The 18,923-nt window shown below is 44.1% G+C and overlaps 1 protein-coding gene across 1 annotated transcript in view; it reads left to right on the top strand.

Moving 5' to 3' along the window:
- The first annotated feature begins 1,293 nt into the window (after nt 1–1,293).
- Nucleotides 1,294–18,923, top strand: part of LOC142495721 (zinc metalloproteinase-disintegrin-like cobrin) — a 475,628-nt gene continuing 457,998 nt past the window's right edge. The window contains exon 1 of the mRNA XM_075601587.1: nt 1,294–1,418. Coding sequence (XP_075457702.1) covers nt 1,373–1,418 — 46 coding nt within the window. The 5' untranslated portion in view covers nt 1,294–1,372. The remainder of the gene's footprint in view (nt 1,419–18,923) is intronic.

The raw sequence follows: 18,923 nt of genomic DNA, 5'->3' as shown, positions 1-18,923 counted from the left end.
TTGATGATACCCCTCTGCTATCTCCAACCACTGGACCTCACGCCATCTCCTTTGCTGGGCCGTCTCACCTCGTCATTCTTCCTCTATGCTGCGTGCCATCAGGAACAGGATACAATATGATGGACCCAGGACACTCTAGATGGGAAACTTCTCTCCAGGTAGATTTTTGCAGAAAGAGGGAGGTAAGATCCCTCCCCCTCCCCCTTTAATACCCCTTTAACCCTCCACACTATCATGACCTCACAGCTCCTTAGGGGAGGGGCCACTCTGCGGTAAGTCATGCTGTCCCTCCTCTTACAGGTCCTCTTTGAAAAGCTGCAGCCTGTGTATAAACAGTGTGAGGGAATAGGCATCACATACTGTACAGGGACAGATACAGCGAGTCTGCTATTTTTTAAATACACTGCTCTGTGAAACTAAACTTTGGCTGAAACATCTGTTCTACATACTGTACACTTATTTTTTCTTAGTTGACTTCACTCTAGCAGGCCTCTTTTTTCAGAGATTTCTTCCTATAGGTACAACTAACCGTTAAGTTGTTATGACATTATTATTATTATTATTATTATTATTATTATTATTATTATTATTAATAATAATAATAATAATAATAATAATAATTATTGAACTTCATTACTTGTATGCAACTTTTATTTAAATCTGTTTTGTATGGCACTTTAGAACACGAAATGACATTTCAGTGTTATATGCACATTTCCCTAAATTCTTTGCAGAGTTCTCCCTCATTTATCTGGTTAGACATTTTTTTAACTGTTAAGATTTACCTGTTAAGATGGACTCCACTTTTCTCTTTGTGAGTTAATTATACTGTATCCTGTATGATAAAATATTTACCTGCCATGGGGGCCTGCAATGCATTGTATGACTTAGAGTTGGTGAAATGGTTAAATATTATCATAAAATATAATACATTTTTATGATTTGTTTACCATGTATAATACAAGACTGAATATTTGTGCTCAGCTTCCCATTCATTGGACTGCTCTTTTCTCTTACAACTAAGCTCTAATTGTATATGCACTGGAGAATATATCGTGTCTATTCAAGGGAGTGTGACTAAGATCTTCTCCAGCGCAGACAAGAGACTTCACTGAATAAGTTACTGAACTTAAATATAACATAATTGTATGCCAAGATACATACCAGGAATACAATAGAATACCCACAAACGTACACACAATGTGAAATTAATAAGGGACAAACATTTTGAGTAACCTGTTTGCTTATGTGAGGACTTGAGTATAAAGCCCTGGGATCATCAGCTCTGACAGAGACTCCTGAGACACCTTCACAGAAGTAACTTCTCAGAAAGGGACACACTACAGTGCTGCACTACAACAAAGCAGTGACAATGCTGCAGTCTGTGTTGTTTCTCATAGGGCTGCTAAACACTCTGGGTGAGTAACTATTCTCTGTCATAGTGTGAACTGCATATCTCTTATACAGGGAGGAAACTAAGGAGCAAGTTTACATGAGGGTCCAATGAAAGTCTATAGAAGGGGTCCCAATGCGGTGCACGTTACATCAGGGTGCACACCAAACCTTTTGTTTGGTATGGTACTCAATGAACTGCCATATAGATCTATAGTAGTGAGGCCATGGAAGGGGGGAGTTTCTTAGAAATTCTCTTCCTTCTAGTAGGCTCAAATAAAATAAATTGTCTCCAGTTTTCCAAGCAGGTTAACCCTCACTGAGGGCTCTCTAACCCTCCTTCCCAGTCCTGTCTTCCACCTATAGTCGGTGACTACATATTCCCTAGGCTTTTTACCCAGGGAAACTATCCCAATACCTGATAACATGCTGCTATTTCAATTTATGCACTGAAGTTGTTCACATACTGAACTCTTTGTGACTATTTGAAACTCTATCTATAGCTCTTTTCAAGAGCTCTAAGTGTTACTATCCAGCAACCAAGTATCCTTAGGGTGGCAACATTGAAAAATATCACCATTTTCAGAGGAATCTCTTTTAATGGTTACTATTTAATATGTCAATTGGTCCTAAATTGACACACAGATCACTGTCATATTTAAACTACAGATGCAGCCACCAGTATCCGACGACTTGCCTTGGAAAATCTGGGGCTATTTCACAGTAAGGCTGCCACATTTTTGTGAGATTCTGAAGCCAGACTAATGACCCATTGAGCTAACCTATCTGCAGCTAATTTCACCAAATCTAGTAGGTACCACACCCACTGCAAGTATTCTACTATACCTGTGTACTAATACTCAACCAGTGTTGTCGCCATTTTCTGATAATTTTACCCAGTTTATTTGCTTTAATACGAATCAATAAATTGTTTTTAGTTTTACCGTTTACCCATTGAGTCCGTTTGGGTTATCTCTTGATATACGAGTATTCACTATACATTTGCTCTCACTCACTATGCCTCCTGTAACTATACAGACATACTATATAATGTGTATGTGGGTTTAGAAGTGCATGTAATTTGGGGACTTTCGAACTCTCTGCCTCCATCTGGATGCAGCAAACACCAACATTTTGAACATCCTTTGCCGTCAGAAAGAATCAAATGTAGCATCTCTTTAATACTTCAAACAAACAAAGATGGAATAAAAATCAACAAATTTCTAACAGCCCCTATGATTTAAATTATAATTATAAAAAATATCTCTGCAACGATTACACACCATACAAATCACATTCAAAACTTATAAAGTCAGTATGCTAAAAGGTCATTCAAGTAAAGAATTCTCGCTGAAGAAATGTGATGTCTTGTGTAAATTCCTGTTTAACATTTTTTTCAATGTTTAATCTCCTTGGATCATTTCTAGCTTTATCTAGTACACATTATTTTCATAATACATGATCAACATAATCCTTAATTTCTTCAGTCCATTTTTCCCAAGGAAACTCATTTATTTGAGATATATTAAATTGTAATGAAACTATACTTACATCTCGCTTGAAAATCTGTGCCATATTGATCTGGATCTCATGTAAATATATTCCTATTGATGTCCTCCAATACAATACAATCCCTTTAATTAAACCTCGGAAAGTGTACCCATAGGAAAGAAATGTTTCACTATTTCATTATCCAACATAGGGGCCACATCACGTGCTGTGGGACTTTAAACTTGCAGGAGATAGCAGCACCCGTGTAACTTGGGAAGCAGGGGGTCCCCGGACCCGAAATTAACGGGTCAGGTCCAGAAACCACCTGGTTCAGTTCTATGTTAATAAAATGTAAATACAAAAGTGTGTCCGCCTGTAAGACCTGTGTAGGGAGATGTAGCTCACTCTGCTCAGCTGTTACTGACTGCAAGCAGATTGCATGGGCATATCTCTCATAAAGCAACTGCTAAGTCGATCGGTTTCCTACTGAACGGTATCTGGCTTGCGATAACTCTTTCTGAATACTGTGAGAACACAAATGTCAGATCAATTCGTAGGAAGATGCAAACCTGATCGATATGGAAGGGAGCATATCAGAGCTACCTGAAAAGGCCCCATAATCTGTACACGTGCCTTTCCTTTCTCTACAGGAGTAATTACAACGTGAAATCTTTTAACTGTCTCAATACGACCTAAGCATGAAGTGCGAATATAAAAACATGAATGATAAATAGTCTTAGCCAGGTGTGGTAAACAAATTATTTTAGACTTGTTCAAGTCTTGCTGTAATTGTGTCAAAAACAAAATCAGGATATTGGAGATTATAATATAATAATTGCGTATTGCTAATGGGTATTCCTAATACTGTGATAGGAAGTTAAACTCTGGTTACTCTGGATATTAAATAATTACTGGTACATATATCGTTTTTATAGCCCAACCACTTATTTACCCATAAATCTATATGATCAAGAGCAAATTCAAAATCCTTAGTTGTATTATTAGAGATGTAATATCATCTTGTACTTTTTTTTACAAATAATAGTATTAATAATAGTATTTTTGTTCTTTTTCTTAATAGAAATGAAAAAATAATCAGTACCATAGATGATGGTAATAATAGAGCTCACTGTCAGAATTGACAGGATGTACCACGTGGCATTGAAGTCTTTTCTATTCTGTTGCTTTTGTTGATTTTTCTCGTTTTTCTTGATTCCAATCATCTGATAGCATCTATCATCCATCATACAATTACCTATGACCTGTAAATAAAGCAGTGTCCTTATAATGCTACTTAGAATTAACTTTGGTCCATGTGGAGCTACAGTAAAAAAATGTACTGTCTGCGTTTATTACATACATAATCAGGTAATCGTTGTACGTTTAACATTGTCTGACCCATAATGTCAATGATATCATAAGCTCCTTCCCATTTTGCTTGCCATGAACCTATTTTCCTAAAAATGTTTATCATTATCCTCCTTTCCTTAAAAAACTTAGAAAATCAGGAGACATCTTTTGCATCCTACAGTAGATGCATAGATTATTTCAAGATTACTTTTTAACAATTAAAACCATTGGTTATTAGCAATAGCATCTTTCTGTGGGGTAGACAAAAATGGTTCAAATGGAAATGTTAGCTTTTTTCCTACAAGTCATGAGTTCTAAAGGTGTGTACTGGTTCCTCTGACACTCATGAGAACAGCAAGTAACGATTGTATCCATGTGCTACCATTACCTAAAGTAACAACATTTTACATGTAACTTTCATCACTTTTCCTGAGAAATTAGTTCCCCTATTTGGCTCAAGAATACATGGGAAACCTACATGTTTCCATTAAGCCTTTGCATTGTAATTGCTTCATCTTTCCTAACCGGATTCCTTTTACCCATTTTTAAAATACATCTACCACTATCAAAGCAAATTGTAACCCATTCTTCTCTAAAGGTAAGGAGCAAATGTAATCAATTTGAAATATGGACCATGGACCATTTGCGGGTGCAATGCTTTGTATAGGTGGCTGTGACAGGGTGAATAAATGGCACCAGCCCTATGCCTGGCAAGACCCATGTGTAGGTCTGCAGTGCAGCAGTGATGAGGTTAACTTTCAGCTGAGAGGTCTGGTTAATCAGTCTGATCCCAGCTGCCTCATAAAGGAGCTTTAAAAACACCAGGCTGTACACACATGCAGGCTGTCTGATCAAGAGAGAGTACTGAAATGCTGAAGTAGGATTACTGCTATAAGGTCTGTCTTCAAAATACATTTTTGATGAACTGTCTGTGTACTGTTACGCTGGAATCTAAACAGCCCTAGTTGGGAAAGCCCTGATCAGGACTTAATTTCTGTTTTGTATGCTGAAAAGAAGCTGTTTTGTTTTTGTGTGCTGTATTTTTTAAGGCTAAATATATAAGCCTTTGCAAGTAACCCACGTGTGGTTGCGTGTACCCTGCAACAGTGGCTTTTGTCCTTTGGGCCTAGGATTAATTTGTGCACAAATGAGACAAGATTGTATTATCTTCTGTACAGTATCTTCCATATTCTCCCCATATCATTTTCATTTGAGTAATACAAGCAATCTCTGCCCTTTGTGATTCAAACTTTCACGATAATAATTCTTAATAACTCTTTTGTTCTCAAGAACAAAATGAGGATTTAAATCAACCTGTGAAATGGCAATAGACGGATCTTTCGCTTGTAAGATGCAAAGGAAAGAAATTGCATATCTGCATGTCTGAATGTTGTTATTAAAATAGGATCAGTAAAAACTACAGATTCCCCTGTTAATTCTGCCTCCTTAGATAATAAATTAGCTACAACATTTCCTTCAAAAAGAAAGTCCTCTTCTGTTTTATGTGCTGGTACTTTAACAGTAGCATAGAGTGTCACAGGAGACCAGGTTTATTAACACCTATTATACCAGGATCATATGATTGAGTAAAGCAAGGAGGTAAAATACTTTGTAATTTAATTCAGGAAAAGACATACACACAATGTAACAAGATTTACACACTTACTGGGAAAGGGGCAAAAAAATAAAACCGTCCTGTAAACGAAATTGTCAAAAATGACATCTGTAAGAGCCCTATCCAATTACCAGGAGGTACTCACGAAAGTCCTGGAGAAGCAATTTGGCATGCAATCCCAGCCGCGACTGCTACATTCTCAAAAAGCGGGTCTTAAAATTTTTTCAGAGTCAAAATCTCTGAAGCCGGCTCGCATCTTTTCTTCACAGAGCATCTTTGAATTTGCAGCTGATGGTTTGGCGCTTGGAATCTCCGGTCCTGATTGGCTGCAAGGTTTCTTATGGGTTTCAGTGTTTCATTCACAAACCTCTACAGCCTATCAGCGTGTGGGAATTATCCTGCCAACCAATCACCGATTTGCCGGTATTCTAAAGTCGGATGGGTACCTTTTTTGATTCTGCTAAGGGGCATGTGCCAACCAGGCACCTCTGCCTCTTAGCATATTGATCCCACCCGCTGTCCAGGCTCCGCAGAGTCTGGGGTTGTGCAAATGGTTGCCGGATAGCCCTTTTTTAGCCCAGGACGGAGGTACTCAAGTATAACTACAGTACCCCTCCTGCCCCAAAACCTTGGTATCCCTGAGGCTTTCAAGTCCGGACTCCGCATAGACCCATAGGCACCAAGCTTGGTATTCATCTGGTCCCTCAGAACCCAGGACTCGGAAATCCCACAGTTCATTGACAGGTTATCAGTGCATATACATATTAAACATACTGTTCCCTGTATCTTGTGTGATGAAAATGTGTAAGTTCTGGTTCTGGTGTCAGGGATGGAATAAGGGGATATACTGCCTACACTCACTAGCCTCATCCCTACCACACTATAGAAATGACTTAAAACGTTTACACACAAAAACCACTCACAGCTTCCTCCTATGGCTGGAGCATCTCCTGAACCCATATTCAAGGTTCAGCGTACCTGGGCACGAACCTGGGCATCCCCACCTTATATTAGGGACCCCTGTATGTTGCAGGAATACATTAACCACTTCATGCCCCGTATACCTGGTCTGGATCATGCTGCAGCAGGAATCCTGGTGGTGAGTCGCAATAACTTTTTCAGGCTAGGAGTTTGCCCAGCACAATATGCTTTGATATATCCGAGAATCTTATTTGATTCCCGGATACACCGTTGGGGTATCCTGTAACATTGGAACCCTGCAACATTGCCACATTCTGTAATGACTTTCTCTGGCAAACCCACCCTGAAACTTAAAGCCTAGAAATCCCCTGGTCTCAGCACCCCGAGAAATGAAAAACACAAAAATCTTTAATGTCGCATAATTTGCACACAGTCAAAGCAATGCATTTCTGACATCCAGGTCCAAGACCTGACACTCTAGGACCTCAATACATGGATCAGGAGTAACCAAGTGGGCTTAACCTTTATTAGTGAGCATGGTTACCCCTTCACTGTCACACCTTTTCCCTCAAGATGAAGATGTTGTTACAAGCGCCTCGTCCGGAGGTTTAACTGGCTTGACATTTCTTGAGGCTGGTGACTCACTGGGACTGTCCTGGCGTAAAAGTCCATATGCATTTCCATGTCCACTGCCTTTCTTGTGCTGAATGGAAAAATAAAAGTCTTGCAGGGCAAGACTCCAACGAAAGAGCTTGCCATTTTCCCCAGACACCCTTTGTAGCCAACTCAAAGGGTTGTGATCAGTGATCACTCTGAAGGTCCGGCCATACAGATAGGGCTGAAGTTTGCCTAAAGTCCACACAATGGCCAAACACTCTTTTTCAATTGTGGCATAAGCCAGTTCCCTGGGCAGCAACTTTCTGCTCAGGAACACCATAGGATGCCCTCCTCCCCCACTTGACTGAGGACAGTACCAATACCATAGTCCGAGACATCGGTCTGTACAAAAACTTTTTTGAAAAGTGTGGGTCAGCCAGCATGGGTGCACTGTCCAGCGCTGTCTTGAGTGCCTGAAACGCTGTTACACAGGCAGGAGACCAGGCTACCAGAACTGGGATTCGCTTCTGTGTCATGTCTGTCAGGGGTTTAGCCCCGGCGCTGTACTGGGGAACAAACATCCTTAGTAACCAGCGGTGCCTAAAAAAGCCATAATCTGCTTCTTAGTCTAGGGGACGGGCTACTGCACTATAGCCTCAACATTAGATGGTTTAGGCTTGAGGTGCCCTCCACCCACCCTCTGCTCTACGTACAAGACTTCTGCCATACCTACTGAAAAAGAAAGACTTTTCTCTGGTCAGGACTGTACGAACATACTCAACCCGGGGAGAATTTGGCCAACGCCCTGTGTTTACGAAGTCCCAGCAAACAGACACAACGAGCACTCGGAGAAATGAAGATTTCAGACACAAAAGCAGTTCATCTTCTTCAGTTCTAATTTTATTAAGGCTGGAAGCAGCTTTTATAGGTATTCACAAAGGTGTTTCTGGTTCAGAACAAACTACAATCGTCAGCATTATTTCTGGTAAAAACAAGAATATGGGTTACTTGTCGCTTCTAGCTTACCATCTGCAAAAGAAGACTTTGTCTATGTTTATCTAGCTGGGGCCTTTAGCTGTGGTTTGTTTACTTAACAATCATCTCAAAAGAAAAGATAAGGATTCTTGCTGAGTACAAAAACAGGTTCACAGTTCAGTCTTCTAAAAAGGCTAAATTGAAACTGGAACTTACAGCAACACAAAATGGAAGACAGACACATGAAGGACAGATTAATCATTTTAACCCTTTCAATTCCCTCCTTTTGTTTTCTAAAGAACAATCACTTCAGGCCTGGCCCTTTATCCCTCATACCCCACTCAGGAGAGGAAAAACTCATAAAAAGAAACCTCCAAAGGACCATGTGGGTATTGAGGACCAATCCCTTATTGGTCATCATGCTGGATAATCAGTGATGAATAAATGGGCAGCTTCTGATCAGTGACAAGCATACTTTTGTTAGAGGGGGGTTTGATACATACATAGATATGGAGGTAGAAGCGGGTTTGGATACACTGTTACACATAGATCTGGGTATACATGTGGCAAGTTGGAAACTTGCATAAAAACCAGTAGGGGTCCAACTATTGCTATTTTACCATACAATATTGCAATAACGTTGCTCTAATTTGTTGCTTTTTGCTGCAAAGCCTTAAATTAGCATCTTTAGTATTGTTAAAAGCAGCGTCTATATCTACCACCAAAAGATCAAATTTTTGCATATAAATCATATATTCTTAAAAAGGGTATTTAACCTCCCGCAACTCTCTTAGCTGAGCTATTTTTAAAGGTTAATGCCCTTCAATTTCGTATTTTTTCTTAAGTAGGATGGACATATTTGAAAAGCGGGCAAATTCTATTTCTGAGAATAAGTGGGGGTTGGTGGGGGTTAATATCTTCTAGGAGAAACTGCACAACACCATACATCTTACATACTACATTTACTCAAAATATCGGAACAGACAAAATGGCTGCCATGGTCAAAATGGTTGAATTGTGATCCTTTCCTTGTGGTTGACATACGCCCCTGGGTGACCTCCCCACCTTCCTCACATCCAATCTTCTCAGCCCCCTCTTACCCTCTTATGAGCAAACTTTTTATGCTGAGCCCCCCTTTTCATCCATGAAATTTCTCGGGTCCCCCTGTCTGTTGTAATCAATCACAAGAAAAAAATAAACCTTTATTAAATGGTATACAATGTAAATACAAAAACAGCTCAGCCTCATTATAGCGTGATCCTCGGGGGCCACCCGATCCGACCGCGCTATAACCGGGGTCGCGCTAATTTTAAAAAAAAATGGCTGCCGTGCGCCCGATCGGAAGGATGGGGGAAGAGGTGGAGTGAGGCGCTGGCAGCCACCGTACTTCCCCCCGCATTCCCATTGCACTTCCCCCAGCAGCCTCACTTCTACCAGCACCGATTTCCCCCCACCCTCGAATCCCAGCCCGGCACTGATTCCCACCCGCCCGCCCGCCAGCAGCCCCGTACCCCAGCCTGGCACCGATCCCCCCAGCCAGCACCAAGCACCCCTGCCTGGCACAATCCCCCACCCCCAGCCCGCAGCCCCGCACCCCAGCCCGGCACCGATCCCCCAGCCCGTACCAATCACCCCCCCCCCAAGCCCTGATCCCCGCAGGCAGCCCCACGATGCTCCAACAGCTGACACCAGAGGTAGAGGGCTAGGGGGCTGCAAGTGTGCTGTGTGTGCAGTGTGCTGTGAGTGTGTGCAGTGAGTCTGTGCTGTGAGTGTGTGTTGTGTGTGTGCAGTGTGCGCAGTGTGCTGTGAGTGTGGGCAGTGTGTGCAGTGTGCTGTGAGTTTGTGCAGTGTGCTGTGAGTGTGTGCAGTGTGCTGAGGATTTGTGTGCAGTGTGCTGTGTGTGTGCTGTGTCTTCAGAGTGCTGTGAGTGTGTGCAGTCTGTGCTGTGAGTGTGTGCAGTGTGTTGTGAGTGTGTGCGCAAAAAATCACATACACTCAATCACAACCAACACAACCACAACCAACACAGGCACAACACACACTCAATCACACCACACACACACACACACACACAACACAAAATAATAAGTCCTAGATTTCACCTGTGGGGGGGGAAGGGAGTACTACTGTAAGCCTGCTCCTCCTGTCCCCCATGCTGCGGAAAACTGGGATGGGTAACACAGGAGGAGACACAGACAGAGCAGAGAAGCAGCCTCAGCACGGAGCTTCTGGCCGCCCGTGCACAGCTCTGCCAACCCCCAGGATTCCCCGCACGCAGCCCGTGCCCCCCTAAATTATCTTGCGCCCCCCAAGGGGGCGCGCCCCCCAGTTAGCGCACCGCTGCCTTAAGAGACAGTCTATTTAAGGAACGGTTAACCATGTCATAGTCTTTCTGGACCAAGAAGTGGTCCTATAGTGCATAACTTGATAACAAATGTCACTGCCGGCCATTATGTTAGCCAGGTTGATTTCTCCTTCTGGTGCTGAATCCATTTCCGGGGGACTGCTGACGTTGTCATCACTGAGCAAGGGTGGGGGTGTAACGTACTTCTGGATCAAAGTTTCACTGCGCATGACACATACATACTGAGCAACGATGAGTACTGTCAACACATAACAGAGCATTCACAAGCTTCGCTCCCAGCAAAAACAATCCAACCACCAAGTACCAACAGATCCCATCCCTCATCTCTACTTTTAATCGCTGGAACCACTTTTCCCAAATAATATTACCTGGTCTTTGTTTACCAGGATTCCATTATATGACAAAAGAGTGTGCATATATGCTATACACAGGGCCATAAAAACAAAATAAATATTACTAAACAAACTATACCTGTTACTACCCTATCATCTTCATGTCTGCACTACTTACACAAACCTAATAGAATATACATTGTAATTAAAAATAATAAAACCTGTAAAGAAAAAAAGGTTACAGAAGCAATCTTGAAAGAGTGGAGCCCCTTCAATTTTCCCTGTGCTGCAGAGATTCACTCCAAGAATATATAAAGTCCATTAGATCAGCAACATGATATCAGACCATAAGAGGTCAATGTTCGTGGTAGAGAACAGCTGAGTCTGCTGACTCTCCCCTAGTGTGAGAGCAGCCTGGCGGCATACAGAAGGGTGACCAAGCTGATTTTGCAACCTGCTATGGACCCCTCAGATGTATTATATTGCGCACTAAAAGTGGCTGATCCCCTGGGGTGCTTAGAAATAAGAAATGACATACTTAGTTCTTTTTCTGGTCTGTTCAAGTTGGCGTGCTCCAGGCTGTTTCAGCAATAAAGTAGCAAGGCATCCTCTCAGTAAAGAAAGTGATCAGCGGGCACTGCTTGGAAAAAATGGCAAAAAGGCTGGACTGTGCAAAAAATATATATAAGCCTTTATTGATTCATGGCAAACATGGATAAAAAAGGGGAGAAGGAGTCCCCCCACAGCTGAGAAGAAGCTTCAGAAGAAGAAGCGTAAGCTTCGAAACGCGTTGGATAAGTTTTTTATAGCCCTAGAAATATATCTCCACAGTCTGTGTGGTAATATCTGCTCTGGACTGATTTCATGCCAAAGCTGCACTCGGCAAATTGCAGTAAAGCCACCATCACGCTTTACGCCTCAACCTCCCTTTGCGGCCAGTCGCAAAACCCCGCGGGACACGTGACCCACTAGCACACTGCTCCGTAGCATAGTGGCGGTCGGAGGCAGATCCTAGCCGCGAGCGGCGGTGACGGCAGCGAGTGGGGAAGGATATCGATCGGAAGGCAGCAGTGCGGCAGAGATCCCATGCTACAGCTGTGACAGACGGTTCTGGATGCTGTGAGAGAGACCATCTGAGACCTGGAAGTGGCAGTGCGGCGTGTGGTAAACTCATGTATTGTACATGAAATGTCTATTACCAACTAATCTGATGTACGCAGATATTATACCCTAATTAATATACACCTATATTTTTACAAACTTCACTATGTGCGTTTGCGCTTTTGTTTATTTGGATGATGTTGCTTCATCTAATTGGAAGGACTGCACCTGGACATGAGACACTCAAACAATTGCATTAGTTTTACACAATAGATGCTGATTAAACCATCTGTTAGAGCATAATCATACAACATTAAGTCTACAAGGTACTTGGGGTGACCATTGGTCTACCCATGAGAAAAGTTTTTTCTGATAAACAAGACAGCAATAATACACCTCCTTTTGTTCACATCTTATTACATGTGAACAATATCTCACAAAGGATAACAGCATAGAAACCTAATTCTGCTATATTCTTCTGACAGAAACCTTTAAAAAACACAATAACATCTGGTTCGCTGAGAGAACAACTTGTAGCATAAAAAATTATAAACACACAATATATTTCTACATACGCATGCTACCTGCCTTTACTCTTGCAGACTTCCTTCACTACAAATTTATGCTATCCTGCTTCAACTCTGCCCTCTCTCAAGTTAAACAAACTATTTTCCTTCATTAATCAACATGCACAAATCTAACCCACACTTAATACTGGGCACATGAAATATAGAACTGGGCCCCCTGCACCTGCACTTACCAGAATTCCCTCCTACTGTCTCTGTACATTCTCCCTACCTACCAATTAGATTGTAAGCTCCTCTTTCTTAATGCCACCTTTATGTCTGAATCACGTGATTCCCATGACCTGCGACTTACGCCACCTGTTACCTTCATAATTACCACGCGCATTACCACTGTGAAGCGCTATATAGATAGAGACATACATACAATATAATATATATTTCAAACAGTGCGTGTGAGATTTTACCAGCATTTTCGCACTATTTTTTTTAAAAATATTCCCAAACATATCCTAATCAGAACAAATAAAATTGAAATGTATTTACTAGTTACACACAAACAAGACACAGAACACAGACACAAAACAAACAGAATTTCACATTTCTCTCATACACATCCAACCAACTTTTACAAAAATAACAAGAAAACACATATTTCTCACCTATGCTAATAAATACTGCACCGACACACTTTATTCGAGCAAATACCCAGTATGTACCTGGCAGATACCTGGAATGCGCCGCTCCTCACCTCTGACAAGCCCCGTTGTGTTTGCCTTCCCAGCCTGGGTTCATGCCTGGCTGACGGGCGGCTGATCTGTTAAATGATAATGATTAGGATTTAATAGGCTGCAATGCTTCGCGTGTCTACCAGATGGCATAAATTCATGAATTGTAATGCAGTATATATATATATACTGTGCAGTATTGCAGCCAGCGGGAATAAAATGCTTCAATCCCTGCCTGGAAAATACCTCAGTGCACTCGGGCAGAAAACAGTCACAAACCTCAATACACCCGGGTATACCCAAATTCGTGGGACTAGCCGAGCTCGAATAAAGTGTGTCGCCAGTGTAAGAAACCAAAAACAGTTTGATCTTGTAAACTAAATTAATAAAAATGTCCTTCTCTGTCCCCATATTATAACGAACTTTTAAAACTAATTTGAAAATACTGCCCGTTATTTTTGTGTAACGTGTTCACCTAATTTTGCCTGTGGAAATTTAGAGGGAAAGAATGTAATTTCTGGTTAAGGAAACAAATTGCCTGGCCAGCACGATAAGTATCCTTATTTTTACAGTGACTGGACTGATAATAGTAATAATGGTAAAGATCAAATGATCTTTTCCGAATTTGTCCTTTTCTTTATCCTCCTTTCTCTCCACGGGCACCCAAACTCTCCTCTGCCCAGTGTTAATTAGTTTGTGTTGTAGTGGGGGTGTACACCTTTTAAGATCAAACGTCAACGTGAGCAATTAATTATATTTTTAATATAGAAACACTTGCAAGCTCCTGGATAGTAATTTTGTATACATCTGTAACCCATATTCCCCCCCCCCCCCAGACACAGATGCCATATCTAGGGTGTAGTGAGGGCTGGCTACATGTGCTTTGGTGGTGCGTACCTGCCGGCCTGAGCTTCCCGCGGTGATGTGGGGGACACAGGACCAGGCTTCTGGGGTAAGTGCCTCCATTCTCTTAGTGATGCAGCGCCTCCATCCTCTATAACTTCCCAGGGATGTGGGGTAGGACCCTTGTAGAAGAATAACCCTGGTGAATGCTCCAGAATCACACAGTCTTATGTAAAATCAGCAGTGTCTTTATTCTCTTATCAGGCACACAGCAGCAGCAGTACACAACAGGTTATATGCCCAAGGCACTCCAAAGGTACACCAGACCTCCTCCTCCTCTCCTCTCCTCCAGACTGTACTCCTTCAGGATGGTCTGTGGGGGGCCTCAATACCCCCAATGCCCACCTCAGAGGGTATCCTCTGGGTGGGGGTAGATTCTCCCCCTCACCCCCTCAGTAGGGTGAGGGGCATTGGTCCACTCTAGCTCTGCTCACTCTCCAAACTCATAGGACCGTAGCCTCTCTCTTCTGGTCCCAGGGCAGAACTTCTCTCCTCCAACTCCCACATACAAAAGCCCATGTCCTCACAGGAACTGGCTACTAAATAGTCAGCCCCACCCCTCATGATGTCAGCAGGACCTCCCCTCTGTCTCATGCCTGCAGCAGAGTCAAGGGCCTGCATCTATCACTCAAGGCAGGGCGTGAAGGGGGAAAACCCATGATTACTACTGGCGCCTGCCCTTAACAGGACTTACCACAGTAGGAGAAAGATATATAGCCCGTTCTGTTTACAGGGGGCTACACTCTCCCTCTGGTGGAATCCAATGGACCCCACTTGAACCTAACTTTAGCAGTACCATCCTGCGGCGAACAAACCTGGGAAACAAAACACATTATGGCAGTTTTTTAAGCATAACATATACCACATGAGGTAGTATCACGAAAACCCGCTTACTCCCAACGGGGAGAACCCTAATAATAATCGGATCAGGTTTCCTTACTTTTCTTCCATTGTGGTCCGTAATGGTCACAAAGAAGGACTGTACCGACCCATGCTCTGGCCGATATATTACACTGTGCCTGTATATGCACCGTCCTATACTCCAGATCCTGACCAACTCACTGATCCGGTCCTCATTATGGTAACCTGCCAAACCAACTTTTGTCCTCAAATATTTTTGTACGGCTTCTCGGAGCCAACTGTCTCTTTGCTCCTCAATCTCCTGTTTTATAGGCTCAGGCAAATAGGGGTATTCGTACCCATGGGACTATCTGTACCTAGCCACTATGGCTCTGTCTGCTCTGCTCAACTTCGTGAGTTTCTTATGGCGACCCGTCCTGCTTAGCAGTACCCAGAACTCTGGTTCTGTAGGGGCAATGTCATCGTACAAAATACTGGGCCTCCTGGGCAGAATTAGTTTCTGATCTATCTCCCGATACCTGTGGTCTATTTCGTCCACCACCTCCTGAGGAGTATAGGCACCTTCCGCCCACCAATTATCAACTATGTTGTTACAGATGAGTAAAACCTGGTGCAGTCCATACCTTCGTGGTACCCAGTGAATAAGGGTGCCCACCACTTGTCACGGTGCTCGTACTCTGATAAGGGGCTAGTGTTCTCTACCTCTGACTCTGTTTGGGATGAGACACCGGATGTCCCCACCTCTGTAGAGCGCGAGCAATCTCTCCTCCCTTTGGCGTTGATATACACGGTAGGGTTCATCTTGTGAACCACCTCACTGACAGACCCAGCCTCTGCTGGAGTGTGGGACCCTCGGGCCCTCCCTCTAGCTGTAGGAGAAAAAGGCACAGGGTTAGGCACACGTATCACATTGGCACATGGTATTTCCCCATCAGACCCCTCATCGCTCACTTCCCAGTCCCGCACATCTCTGGAATATTTGGGGTACTTGCTCAATTTATCCCCGCTGGGTCCCGGTGACAACACTCGTGACGGGGCAGGGGCAGTGGCCGGGGCGATGGAGCTAGGGGTTGGGGCTGGGGCAATGTTCAAGTCAGTGTCCAACAAGCGGGTAATACCGCGACCAGCGGGCGCTTTCTTGGTTGCTTTCTCCGCCATGCTCCAGACGGAAGGTGTCTGGACTCGTCTGCTCCTCTTTATTACCGCTGGGGTGGTTCGCTGGTAGGCGCATCGCCACCGATGGTACGCCAACCTTTTCCTCCGAGGACATCACTATCGGATCCTCCGCAAGGGAGTCACCAGGTTCTTGGGCGATACCGCCAGTGGGTATTGGTACGAAACGGGCTCGCTCCGGTACCTCCACTGCGGTCGTGCTCTTCTCCGCCGACGGTTCTCTCGGCTCTGTAGCTGGCTGGGCCTTGGTTCTTCCCGCATGGTTGAAACGGGGAACTAGGGCAGCCTTGTCTTTTGTCTCCGCCACCTCCGTTAGTGTTCCCGGAGAGGCACCCCGCGGGGTCTCGATCAGTGGCCATGGCTCGTTAGGCCACAGGTAGTACGTGCCGCATTGAGGGCATCGTGCCTTAGTGCTTGGGACCACTCCGGGTATCCCACAGTGGATGTACAGACACCGGAGGTATTCGTGGCCCTCCGCCTCCACTACCAGTAAGCCGGTACCACTACCAGTGGCCCTCCGGCTCCACTACCGGGAGCTGGTAAATCGTGGTGCTCAGTTTTGACATTTTTAGCTCAGGGGTGGAACAGTTCAATGTTTCAGCTCCTTGCTCCTCGAATGTCAGGCAGAAGTGAAGCTCCTCACTCTCGCTTCCTGTCCCTCCCTTTGCTGGGGAAGGCTCTCCTGATTGGCTCTCCTTGTGCCCCCTCCCTCTGGTGGAAACAAGAGGCGGGGCACTCCTTCTTCCAGTGTGACGTGGCCTGGTTTGTTGGCCTCCACTTGCTCCTTAACACTCCCTGATGCTCTCTGCATGCTTTCTGACTGTGCCCACTGATATGAGGTGGCATACCCCAGGCTAGGCAGAACTCCTTCTCTGTGCACTGTACTCGGTGACTGTTCCTGCAAGTGCTCTGTGGTGCGTTTTATGTGGGTGCTGGCTAGTGTACCAGGCATCTCCCTAAGTACGGCCGTCCCTACTTTTGGCCACTCATAGTGCGGGCCCTGGGCCATGGTCCCTCGACAAATTAACAGACTAACCCCCCCAGTTGCCTCACACTATCTGCCTCAAGGAACAAGAACAGCTATAGCTAGGCACCCATCTTACGACACCCTATTAGGGAACCCAGGGCGTACTGTGTGGGAGTCTCCGCTCCCCTGACCTCCCCTGGTATGACATGCCCTACTTTCTCCAGCACTTGCACGGAGAGTGCACTTCACTCTTCCCGTTCTGCTTTGCTGAAAGCCTGTCCTGTTTCTGATCTCAGCAGCTCGCCTCCAATTGTAACCCATATCCCCCCCCCCCCCCAGCCACAGATGCCATATCTAGGGTGTAGTGAGGGCTGGCTACATGTGCTTTGGTGGTGCGTACCTGCCGGTAACAGGAGGGCCTGAGCTTCCCGCAGTGATGTGGGGGACACAGGGCCAGGCTTCTGGGATAAGTGCCTCCATTCTCTTAGTGATGCAGCGCCTCCATCCTCTATAACTTCCCAGGGATGTGGGGTAGGACCCTTATAGAAGAATAACCCTGGTCCCAGGGTGAATGCTCCAGAATCACACAGTCTTATGTAAAATCAGCAGTGTCTTTATTCTCTTATCAGGCACACAGCAGCAGCAGTACACGACAGGTTATATGCCCAAGGCACTCCAAAGGTACACCAGACCTCCTCCTCCTCTCCTCCAGACTGTACTCCTGCAGGATGGTCTGTGGGGGGCCTCAATACCCCCAATGCCCACCTCATAGGGTATCCTCTGGGTGGGGGAAGATTCTCCCCCTCACCCCCTCAGTAGGGTGAGGGTCATTGGTCCACTCTAGCTCTGCTCACTCTCCAAACTCATAGGACCGTAGCCTCTCTCTTCTGGTCCCAGGGCAGAACTTCTCTCCTCCAACTCCCACATACAAAAGCCCACGTCCTCACAGGAACTGGCTACTAAATAGAGTCAGCCCCACCCCTCATGATGTCAGCAGGACCTCCCCTCTGTCTCATGCCTGCAGCAGAGTCAGGGGCCTTCATCTATCACTCAAGGCAGGGCGTGAAGGGGGAAAACCCAAGATTACTACTGGTGCCTGCCCTTAACAGGACTTACCACAGTAGGAGAAAGATATATAGCCCGTTCTGTTTACAGGGGGCAACACATACAATAAACCGACATTCCTATTATTCAATGCACATACAGTAAGACTTTCACATGGATAGGATTCACTCAGGTTCTTACAAACACACACACAGGGATTATTCATACAATCAACCTTTTTTACCATATTCATGCCTGAAAATCTAATAGAACATTCTCAGAGAAAAAAAAACCTATACCTACTGATATGTTCCTTGCTGAGAGTTTGCAATACATAAAACTCCCTAAACTTTTCTATCCAGATGGGAAAATATTATTAATGCAAATCAATATACATTCATACTCTGTTAATCTGGCACAAATAATTTGGGTTGCATGTCTTAAAATTAAATTGGAAAAATTACATTTTCTCTTTATCTCTTTTTGATTGACTTTCTGACACGTACTAATAATACTTTAACCAAAAGAAAACCATCCCTGCAACTTGTCCTATTGTTTCAACTTTCTAATTCCTTATCTTACTT

Source organism: Ascaphus truei, chromosome 5, assembly GCF_040206685.1.
Source record: "Ascaphus truei isolate aAscTru1 chromosome 5, aAscTru1.hap1, whole genome shotgun sequence".
Taxonomy (NCBI): domain Eukaryota; kingdom Metazoa; phylum Chordata; class Amphibia; order Anura; family Ascaphidae; genus Ascaphus; species Ascaphus truei.
Note: the sequence above shows the minus strand (reverse complement) of the source record. Positions and strands in the feature narration are given on the sequence as shown.